Consider the following 12,314-nt stretch of genomic DNA (forward strand, 5'->3'; position numbering starts at 1 on the left):
GTCTGTAATCAAGTCACAAAGGGGGTTTGGTGTGTATGCCAAATACTTTTGACCATAATGCAAAGTAAATTCTGAATGTAATGTTTTGTTATTTTTTTTTTTTTTTGTCTCCTTGTAATTGTATCTATTTTTATTACATTAAAGCTTTTTTTTCCTCCTGTATTTTTAATACAGGAGGGAAAAAAAGACTAACATTGTATGTATTTTGTCATTTGTTGTAAACATTTCTCCAGCTTGGTTGAAGGGTTACAACAAATAAAAGAATTTTCTGTGAATGGTTAAATAATTCTCTAATACAACAAAAAGTGATCTTTATTTATTCACATTTATATAGAGGAATCATTATATCATAATTACATTAGTGCCAAGAAGGCTGCCGCTAATTAGGATCCACAACTCAATAATTTCAACTTGGCTCTTCTATCAGGAAGCTGTCACTAGAGACTATCTAATGAGCGAAATGAAATAGGCTATCACAGTAGAAGTAGGATAGCACCTATCAAACAAATGACGTTGCCATTTATTTGAAATTAGCTTAATACCAAAGTAACTCATAGAAACAATTCTCTGTGAGCACTGAAACACTATACTTAATAGGTAGTTTAAACTCTGCTGAAAAAAAAAACGCAAGAGCAAAAAAGTCCTCATACTTTTCATAAATTAGAATTTTTTTAACACATCTGTAAAACCTCCAAAAGAAATTGCAATTTAACAGACCTCTTTTTTAATTTTTTGTAATAAACCCTCCATTTCATTTGTGTAAGAATTTAATTTTTCCATCAAGCTGGTTGTTTCTATAAAGGAAGGTAGGAAATCGATATAACGGCTCCTCAAGCATTCTTGCACTTCAATTTTGATATCCTGGACATCTTTTGATAATTTCCCTACTCGAGCAGACAAATCACTTTTCTCCAGTTTACCTAAAGATGATAGTTTGGATACAAAATATAATAAGTGAAATATTTCTGATATTAACTAATACTAATATATTTCAGATTGATTACTTACATCATATTTCAGATTGATTACTTAGTTTTCAATTAACGTGTATTTCAATTTACCACTATTTGAAAAAATTATACCACTTTTCGCTTTACACGATGCAACCTGTTGTTGCATATGTTGATGCTTTTGAGCTACAACAGATTAATGACTACTTTCTTAGTCTAGTCTTCATTTAGTCTACTTATCAGTCTACACTGTATTCCTTATTTTCTTTATTTGATGTCTTCATTATTTGACCCATTATGATTATTGTTGGGGGGATAGTATAGAGATTGTGGGGGATCCTTGTCTAACACAGCTATTGGTAGTAAAATCTTTAGTCAACTGGCCATTATAGAGAATTTATTTTGCAAGATAAAGACAATTTAAAAACAATTAAAAAATAAATATAATAAAGATAGATGTAAAAACAATTTAAAAAATATATATGCTTTTAACTGCTTTTATATCTGTAGCACATTATACATTTTAAATATATATATATATTAAAAGTACAATATATATTTTTTAAAACTTACACATAATGTACTTTGCTGCTCTAGAGACAGTTTCAATTATTATTCTTAGTGTGGTAATTTGGCCAATGGGTGACAAGTTGTTTCTGAAATATGCTTGTTCTGGTCTTAATACTATATTTATTTCTTGTTTCATCCTTCAGCATTATTCCCTACCATTTTTGACAAATTTTTGTCTCCTTTTGTTTATACTTTAACAATTATACCTATATTCCAATTCTGCTGCCATCTTTACTCCCTTCAAATATTCTTCAGTAAAGGATACAATATACTGGTGATAAATTTTATATCTATCTTTAACAGTTCTGCTGGTATATTAGAAGAAAACAAAATGACAAGCTTTTTTCTGTAATGGCAAGGAGTGCACTACAGCTTCACTAAGTTGCTTTAGTACAGCCAGGCCTCACATAACGCGAGTTCAATTAACGAGTATTTCAATTTACCGCTATTTGAAAAAAATTATACCACTTTTCGCTTTACATGATGCAAATTTCCAGTTAATGCGAATTTTTTTTATGTGATAGTTGAAAAAAATTTGAATCGCGGTGTTACTGCATGTCAGATGGGCAATAAACAAACGTTTGCCTGCTGCCCACCTCAATGTGTTCCATCAACCATCAGAAGAAGACGTGTTACTTGTTTGTCTCCCACTAATAAAGTCAATGCAGACTCGCATTTAAAAATTATAATTTTTAAATGAGCCAGATGAAAATGTTACAGCGAAGGAGATAACGGTGAAAGACCTAGATGAAATCTTTCGTATCGCAGAGAACCTCAAACAAAAGGTTTGAGGTTCTCTGTGATATTTATTTTGTCAGGACCCAGAGAAGGTTGCTGTTGGCTATTGGAAATTGAATGATGAAAAGAGAAAGTCAACACTGTTCAAATAATTCCGTAACAAATTGTTTCTTCACTGTGAATTTTATGTCAGAGGTTCCCAAACTTTCTCGGTTCAAGACGCCCTTAGTATCTCAGTAATTTTTTCACAGCGCACCTAGACCAAAAGTTCCTAACAGTTCTGTTTATTAAGTAGTTAGGTCCAAACAACGTAATAAAGAAATGTTGAAACTGTGAACTACCTTGAGCTAATAGTTTGCGCAGTGTCCGACAGATGTCTGCTGACGAGGCTACTAGAGACGGTCGTGTTCAAAGCCGCTAAGTGGATTTTTCTTATTTATTGATTTGAAATTATTGTTTTTCTAAAACTTTTGATTTAAATTTAGTAGTATAACATTATTTTGTGATTTTCTGATTAATTTGGTGTATTTATTCTTTACTCGGCCTTGTAATTGCATAAAAGTATTGGTAAGGGTTTCCACGTGTTTCAACTCCGCTACCGTTCGTAAATTTCCCACCATTGTGATACGATAGCGTTAGTTGAACTTCGTTAGCAGTTAAATTGTACGTTTAAATAAATACATATAACGACTTAGATTACAAACGTAATATAATTAATTATATTTAACATAATTAATAACATAACATAATTAATTATTATTAATTAATAAATTAATAGAATCATGACTCAGACCAGAGCAGCAAAGCAAAAGGCTCAAGCTAATGGAAGTGCTGTGGCTCAGAGCAGAACTGAGGGGGGCAGTTGTCCTCTGACTCACAGCCTTATAAAATGCACTGTTTGCTTGATGTTTGCAGAGCAATCGGGTACGGGACATGATACTGCCATGGGGGATGCCTTTGTGTGTGCGCGATGCAAGGAGTGTATCGATATCAGGAAACAACTCGGCGTTCTTGTGGGCCTATATGAGAGCTTGAAGGACAGGGTGGATGCCCTCGAAGAAACTAAATTGAGGGGCCCATCAAGCTCTCAGCTGCCCACATCAACGCCAGAGCTTGCACTTGGGCATCGTGTGACACAGAGGCAACCCCCAAGGCAGAATGCGCTGGTCCCGAAGGAACTAGTAGTTGTTGGTGACTCTATTGTCAGGGAAACGGGGAACATGCTTTGTAAAAAAGATAGGTGGAACAGGACCAGGGTATGTCTGCCAGGGGCAAAGGTTGATGATGTTGTAGAGCGAATATCATCTTTTAAGGGCACAAAAGGTGATATAGTTGTACACGTTGGCACTAATAATATTAAGAGTAGGAGACCGGCAGAATTACTTAACAAGTACAGGTCACTGCTGAACAAAAGCCGAGAATTAGGGTTGAATTTGAAAGTGTCTGCAATTCTGCCCAGACACGATAGGAGGGAGTATATGATGAGAGCCTTGTCGATCAATTCGGCCCTGGAAAGATTGTGCAAGGCTCAAGGGGTAGAATTTTTTTCAGCCTGGACTGTACTTGTTAACAGGAGAGATTGCTTCTACAGGGATGGGATACACTTAAATAGAAAGGGTGCAAAAATATTTGCTGATGCTATCGAGGCAGTGTTAGGTGGGTCGGAAAACTGCTAGCTTGGGGGGAGACAAAGACCAATAGATTGACAGTAGCCACTGGCAGAGGTGAAAGAGATTCTTGCACTGCTTCTATTAGAATGAGCAGAAGCCTGAAAAACAAGATGCATGGTATTTCAGAGACTGCTGGGAGCCATTGCGGTACAAGTAAACACATGGGTTGTGTTAGGGTAGCTAAGAATAGAAACAGGTGCAGGTATACTTGTGTGTACACCAATGCTAGGAGTTTAGTAAATAAATTTGATGAATTTGAGGTATTGCTCAAAACATCAAAGGCAGATATTGTTGGGATATCAGAGACGTGGTGTCACACAGATATAAGGGATGCAGAACTGCAATTTGGGGAGTACAACGTCTACAGAAAGGATAGACAGGATAGGAAGGGGGGAGGGGTTATGCTATTAGTTAAGAAACACATAAAAACCAAGGAAGTGAAGCCAGTCGACATTGCTGGACAGTGCAGTGTTGAGTCAGTTTGGTGTGACATAAGCATTGGGAGATCAAAATTGAGAGTAGGAGTGTGCTATAGGCCTAATGACTCTGATGAGTATAATAAGGAACTGTACAGGGAAATAGAGTGGGCCAGTAAATCAGAGAGTCTTATAATGGGAGATTTTAATTTCCCAGATATTGACTGGAATTTGGGGGCTGGTTACTCACGCACCAGCAGGCTTTTGTGGATTTATTGGATGATTGTTTTCTACATCAGCATGTTCGGGAGGCAACTAGAGGGAGTAATACTCTTGATTTGATTATCAGCAGTGATTCTTCATGCATTAAGAATCTGCAGATAAATGAACCACTATGTGGCAGTGATCACAGTGTGCTGAAGTGGGATTTACTCAAAGAGGTAACTACCATTAGGGGTAAAGGGAAGGGTTATTGCTTCCGTAAAGGCGACTATGATGGACTGAGACAGTATTTAAATTCTATACAGTGGGACCAACTGATGATGTTACCAACAGCAAATTTAAAATGGGAAGCATTCAAAGAACTTATCTTGGAAGCTACTAGGCTTTACATACCAACTAAGAAATATTGTTCAAGGTTTAGGCCAAAATGGATGTCAGATTAACTAATGAGGCATATGGCAGAGAAGAAAAATGCATGGGATACTTACAAATTAACACATGACACAGAAGCCTGTGATAGATACAAGTTGATATGCAACCAAGTTACAAAGGAGGTTAGGCAGGCAAAGGCAGATTACGAGAAATCCTTGGCAAGGGATGCAAAGAAAAACAGCAAAGAGTTCTTTACTTATGTAAACTCTAGAAGGAAGGGGATGAATCAGATTGGTCCACTTGATATTGATGGGTCAACTGTTGATGATCCTGCTCAGGTAGCTAACAAACTAAATGAACATTTTGCATCGACATTCACACATGAGGAGTTATTCAGCAAGGGGAATGCCAGAGGTGTATTCAACTCTAGCAGTAAGCTACAGAATCTTGAAATAACTGGCAGTAAAGTGGAGGAGAAACTGTTGAAGATAAACACAAGAAAGGCACCCGGGGTGGATGGGATCTATCCAGTTATATTAAAGGAGGCAGCAAAGGAAGTAAGCAAACCCTTAGCCATAATTATGAGAGCTTCCTTGGACTCGGGGGAGGTACCCATAGACTGGAAATGTGCAAATGTGACCCCAATTCACAAAGGAGGATCAAAGGCTGACACAAGTAATTATAGACCTGTGAGCTTAACTTCTGTTCCAGGAAAATTAATGGAGGCACTGGTTAAAGAAGCACTGCAGGATCATTTAGACAAGACTTCAGTTATAGCTCAGACACAGCATGGTTTTGTTAAGGGGAAGTCTTGCCTGACCAACTTGATTGGATACTATGATGCAGTCACAAAAGAACTGGATGCAGGGAATAACTTTGATATTATATACTTGGATCTTAGAAAGGCTTTTGATACTGTTGCACATGGAAGACTGCTACACAAATTGGAGCAGTGTGACATTGGAGGCAAATTGCTGCTATGGATAAAGGGGTGGTTGAGGGGGAGAAGACAGAGAGTGGTAATCAATGGACACTGCTCATCGTGGACTGATGTTATTAGTGGAGTCCCTCAGGGCTCAGTGTTGGGTCCATTATTGTTTTCTGTATTTATAAATGATATTGATGATGGTATATCAAGCTTAATGTCCAAGTTTGCAGACGATACGAAGGTTGGCAGGGTTGTCAAGGACACTACTGACACTATGCTGCTGCAACAGGATCTGGAAAGGTTGAGCAGATGGGCTGAGAGGTGGCAAATGAAGTTTAACATTGACAAATGTAAAGTACTACATATGGGAAACAGCAACCCCAGAGCAACATATCAACTCTGTGGTACTACACTGACAGTGGTAGAGAATGAAAGGGACTTGGGGGTGGTTGTGCAGGCAGATATGAAGTTCTCTAAGCAGTGCAGATGGGCTGCAAGAGTAGCTCATGGAGTATTGTCAATCATATACAGGAATTTTTCCAGCAGGGATAAGGAGGTGATTATTCCATTGTATAAGGCAATGGTCAGGCCACACCTAGAGTACTGTACACAGGTCTGGAGGCCTCATTTCAAGAAGGATGTAGAGCTGCTGGAACGAGTACAGAGAAGGGCAACAAGATTAGTGAATGGAACAAAGGGGTGCTCTTACGAAGAAAGGCTTAAGTTTTGCAAATTACAGTGTCTGGAGACTAGGCACCAGCGAGGTGATCTGATAGAGGTGTATAAAGCCTTGAATGGTTTAAGCATGCTCAATGCTGATGGGATTCTTCCTCTAGCTCAGAAAAATCACCTGAGAGGGCATAAATTCAAATTGAGGAAAGGCAGATGTAGGATAGACGTGCGGAAATTTGCCTTTAGCCATCGGGTGGTTGGTTGGTGGAACAGATTTCCATCCCTTGTGGTGGAGGTTGATAGCCTAAATAAGTTTAAGGCTCAGCTGGACAGGTATTTTGAACGAACAGAGGGGTGAAGTGGAAGTGGGTTTTTTTTTTTTTTTTTGGCTGATGCTGCATAAGCTTGCTTTCTTGCATCAAATGCCTCTACTAATGCTAATGCTAAAGATAGCGTAATACGCACCACTGCATTAGCTTAGTATAGTATTGTATAGTCTAGTGTAATACAGTATAGTCAATTAATCAATTAAATTTATTAACCTTATTAATTTTTATTGTTAATTAATTAAATCGTATTTATATGGAAATCATGGCCCAGACTAAAGTGGCAAAGTAACATGCACAAAGTAGCAGGAGTGCTGTGGCTCAGGGGGAGAACCGAGGGGGTGATTCTCCAACACATGACAGTCTAAAAAAATGTGCAACTTTTAAAATATTTGTGAAACTTTCTGGAACAGGACGTGATCTAGCCAAGGAGGATGTCTTGGTGTGTGTGCTAGGTGCAGAGAGTGTCAAGAAATCAGGCACCAACTCAGCGTTCTAATGGGTGTCTATGAGAGTTTGAAGGTAGGGCAGAAGTCCTCGAAGGAATTAAAATGGGCTACCCACCAAGCTCTCAGCTACCCAACTCAACACCAGAGCTCAATCTTGTGCATCACGCAACACAGCGGCAATCCCACAGGAGCTAGTTATTGTTGGAGACGCTATTGTCAAGGAAATGGGAAATATATTCTGCAAAAAGAATAGGCAGAACAGGACCAGGGTATGTCTGCCAGAGGCAAAAGTAGATGACGTTTTAGAGCAGATATTAGCATTAGCATTAGTAGAGGCATATAATGCAAGAAAGCAAGCTTATGCAGCATCAGCCAAAAAAAAATGCTCCCATTTCACCCCTCCATTCGTTCCAAATGCCTGTCCAGCTTAGCATTAAATTTATTTAGGCTATCAACTTCCACAACAAAAGATGGAAGTCTGTTCCACCAATCAACAACCCGCTGGCTAAAGGCAAATTTTTGCACATCTATTCTACAACTGTCTTTCCTCAATTTGAATCTATGCCCCCCCCCAGGTTGTTAATCTGAGCAAGAGGAAGAATCCCATCAGCATTCAGCTTGCTCAACCCATTCAAGGTACAGTCTACCTTGAATCAAAGGTGCTCAATCAGAGCACCTTGCAGGTGCCTACTCTTCAGACACACTGCAATTTGCAGAATTTAAGCCTTTCTTGGTAAGAGCATCCCTTTGTTGCCCTCACCAATCTTGTTGCCTTTCTTTGTACTCGTTCTAGCAACTCTACATCCTTCCTAAAATGAGGCCACCAGACCTGTACATAGTACTCTAGGCGTAGCCTGATCATTGCCTCGTACAACAGGATAATCACCTCCCTGTCCCTGCTAGAAAAATTTCTACATATCATTGACAAGACTCCATGACCTACCCTGGCAGCCCATCTGCACTGCTCAGCAAATTTCATATTTGACTTTACAATTATCCCCAGATCTTTTTCACTTTCCACTTCCCTAACTGTAGTACTACACAGTTGGTAATTTTTCTCTTGGGTTATTGCTACCCATATGCGATACTTTGCATTTGTCAACGTTAAACTTCAGTTGCCACTTCTAAGCCCATTTGCCCAACTTGTCTAGATCAAGTTGAAGTAGCATACCATCTTTACTGTCGTTAACAATGACAGCCTAATACGTACCACTGTATAGTATAGTATTCTATATCTAATCAATTAAATTTATTAACCTTATTAATTTTCACTGTTAATTAATAAATCGTGTTTAAATGGAAATCATGCCCAAGACTAGAGTGCCAAAGCAACATGCACAAAGTAGCACGAGTGCTGTGGCTCGGGGGAGAACCAAGAGGGGTGATTCTCCAACACATCACAGCCTAAAAAAATGTGCAACTTGTGAAATATTTACAGAAATTTCTGGAAAAGGACACGATCTAGCCAAGCAGGATGCCTTTGTGTGATAGGTGCAGAGAGTTTCTAGAAATCATGTGCCAACTCAGTATTCTGATGGGTGTCTATAAGAGTTTGAAGAGTAGGGCAGATGCCCTCGAAGGAATTAAAATGTGGCTGCCCCTCAAGCTCCGAGCTGCCCAACTCAATGCCAGAGCTCACTCTTGTGCATCACGCAACACAGCGGCAATCTTCAGGGCAGAATACACTGGTCCCACAGGAGCTAGTTATATTTGGTGACTCTATTGTCAGGGAAATGGAAAATATATTGTGCATAAACAATAGGCTGAACAGGACCAGGGTATGTCTGTCAGAGGCAAAAGTAGATGATGTTTTAGAGCAGATATCATCTTTTAAGGGCATAAAGGGTGATATTATTGTACATGTTGGCACTAATGACCTTAAAACTAGACCTACAGACTTACTTAAAAAGTACAGGTCGATGTTGAAAAAAGTTGCAAGATAGGGTTAAATTTGAAAGTGTCTGCAATTCTGCTCAGACATGATAGGAGGGAGTATACGATGAGAGCCTTTTCAATCGAGGCAGTGTTAGGTGGTTCAGAAAACTGCTAGCTTGAGGGGGATACAAGGATTAACAGTAGCCACTGGCAGAGGTGAAAGTAATTCTTGCGATGCTTCTATTGGAATGAGCAGCGGCTGGAAAACAAGATGCAGTATATTTCAGAGACTGCTGGGAGTCATTGAGGTACAAGTAAACACATCGGTTGTGTTAGGGTAGCTAAAAATAGGAAGAAGAAGAAATCTTTATTGCATACAAAATGCATATGCTGTACACAATACCCTTCACGGCTACAAGCCAGGGGTTTACAGTAAAGGTTAATACAAGGTAAAGGTCTAATATAAAGGTTACAAAGGCTAATACACTGCAATAAACAAGGATGAGATAGGAGAAAAAATAATCTTATTACTAATTATACAAGTGTAACGAAATGAAAGCAAATGGAAAATTCACATATGAACGTATATACACAACAGCATGTTATCATGCTAATTTATCCTCCAGGGAGCAGTCCTCTTACAGTGTTGGAGTCATCTGAGCAGGCGCAGAAAGTTGGAGCAATGTAGTGAGGGATCCATGGGAGTGATGGACAGGTCCTTGGGAGCAGGTTCTAATGCCCTGTGACATGGTCCTGAGAAGGAAGTCGATGGAGTAAGTTCTGCCTGTATTTTTTATCCAATGCGAACTTGTAGAGGCCGCCATCCAAGGAGTATACGCACTGCAGCATTTGCACGGGTATGAAGCGATCGGATAACTTTAACCGGTTTGGGGTGGCCTGGAGGACTGGATTGGCCCGAAGGCTTGGGACCGGGATCCTCCAACCGCAGTTGGCCTAGAAGTCTGGATGCGAAATAATGCCAACCATCATTTTTACAGAAAAGACGAGTCTTCTCTCATGAATAATGGCAGGAAGACGTCTGATGTTGAGAGCTGCCGCCATCTGGGTGGTCCTTCGTGCAGGGGGAAGTCGGAATTTCCATATGGCCCACTTCAATAGCCAAAATTCGCCCGCAAAAATCCGTCTTAGATGCGTTGCGGCAGTTGAGGTCCAGACTTCTGCTCCATAAAGAATGACCGGATAGACACACGTCTTAATATACCTGCACCCAACGGCCTGGTCATGGACATGCATAAGTTGTTGCTTAAGCATCCACCGGAGTCGACAGAATTTTTTTTGCAGGTGGTCTATGTGTGGTATAAAGGAGAGCTTCTGGTCAAAAATAACGCCCAGGTCGGTGTGTTGCTGCACAGCAGAAATCGCGGATCCTCTTATATTGGGTTGCACCATCGTTGGGTTCCGTTTGAGCGAGAAAGTGAGCTGTTTCGACTTCTCAGGATTGATGTGAAGGCCGAAACCGGAGAGGAAGGCCTCGAGGTTCTGGATTTTATGTTCGATTACGACATTTGTGTAGTCAGCAGTGTCTCCGGGGTTGATAACAGTGAACAGCTTTATATCATCGGCGAAGGTGATAATATCAGTTCGGCCCGTCACGAAAGGCAGAAGAACGGCTGAGAACAAAATACCAGAGAGGACCCCACCTTGTGGGACTCCAGTTGTAATATTTCTGGTGTAGCGTCGATTGGCATCGCGAACAATAACCGTCCTATTCTCAAGCATTGACTGAATGAACCAGAGCACATCTCCGCCAATGAAGTAATACTCACGAAGTAGCCTTATCAACGCATGAACGGATACGGAATCAAATGCTGCCTGGACGTCGATATAAGTAACGGTGATTTCCGAACCGTGCTCAAATGCTTCAAGGATCGTGGTAGTGGTACTGACTAGATTTGTAGCGGTGGATCTTGACCGGGTGGCATAGTGGATCTGCGGTGGCTGATGTGGCATTATTTGTGTGGTTAACGTTTTCAGAAGAGATTTCTCAAATAGCTTTAATAGGCTTGATGCAGAAGAAATAGGACGGAAGTGACTGGGCTGAGAAGCAGAGCGTATTTTTGGCAGCGGTCTTACTAGATAGACATGCCACATAGGAGGGAAGAATTTTTGATGAAGGATTTTGTTGAATAATGACAGAATGGGATCAACAATAAATGTACTCAGGCATTTCAACATAAACTGAGGAATCCCGTCTGCGCCGGATGCGGCCGTAGGTGCTAAACTGTTTATTGCATCAATCAGTTGATATTTGGTAAGTTGAACTGAATTTAAGAGGTCGGTTGAAATCGGATTGATTGGTAATTGCATTGGTGTGATGGATTCTGGCTGAGCCGCAAACCTAGTTATGTGGTCGAGCCAACTGCTCAGATTGAGTGAGTGAATGGCGTCCTCTGATTTGCTTCTATGGAAGGGCTTCCCTTTATTTATGGTAGCCTCTAGGTGAAGTTTTATTGCCTCCCTCTTATTCCTAATGAAAAGAGCCCTGGCTCGGGAGAATGCAGTTCTGTCCGAGGGTGAGCCGGAGTTTTTCCACCGCTTGTGCATGTTCTGTTTGACGTGGAAGCTTTCAGAGACTTTTCGACTCCACCAGGCCCTTGAATGCTCTGTAATGGTTAGCTTCTTTGTTGCAGCATAGAGAGAGACAGTGGCTATCCATCTTGTCATTAGGTCAATTCCGAATTCAGGGTCGCATTCCCCAAGGACATCCCATGGAATTGCCTGGGCTGCATAAACACACCTTTCAGGATCAAGGTATTTGGGCGCTGTAATAGTTTTGGCTGTGACTTTCCTCCTGCCAGAAGTGATGGGTATTTCTGTTTGCACAGAGAGAATGATGGGGTTATGATCAGACTGTAGGTTGCTTGTTGGGTTTTGATTAGCCACACAATTTGCTGACGCGAACGCGAGGTCCAATGTGCTTTCACCCCTCGTGGGTGGTGTGCTCACCAGTTTAAGACCTAATATGTCTAAATGCTGACTCAGTCTTCTCTTGAGGCTCCCCAGGGTATTTGGGAGATTGAAATCCCCACACACGATATGCTTCAGTGATGAATGGAGATGGTTAATCAGCCAATTGAGGAGTTCATCAACTACTTGTGCGTCTGG

The 12,314-nt window shown here is 40.5% G+C and overlaps 1 protein-coding gene across 2 annotated transcripts in view; it reads right to left on the bottom strand.

Moving 5' to 3' along the window:
• Positions 1–12,314, bottom strand: part of Zw10 (Zeste-white 10 kinetochore protein) — a 123,287-nt gene that overhangs the window by 85,551 nt on the left and 25,422 nt on the right. For both annotated transcript variants that reach the window (XM_090368864.1, XM_090368863.1), the window contains exon 3: positions 718–920. In XM_090368864.1, coding sequence (XP_090224990.1) covers positions 718–920 — 203 coding nt within the window. The remainder of the gene's footprint in view (positions 1–717; positions 921–12,314) is intronic.

The sequence above is a fragment of the Mastigoproctus giganteus genome, chromosome 2, assembly GCF_048544385.1.
Source record: "Mastigoproctus giganteus isolate SK-2022 chromosome 2, ASM4854438v1, whole genome shotgun sequence".
Taxonomy (NCBI): Eukaryota; Metazoa; Arthropoda; class Arachnida; order Uropygi; family Thelyphonidae; genus Mastigoproctus; species Mastigoproctus giganteus.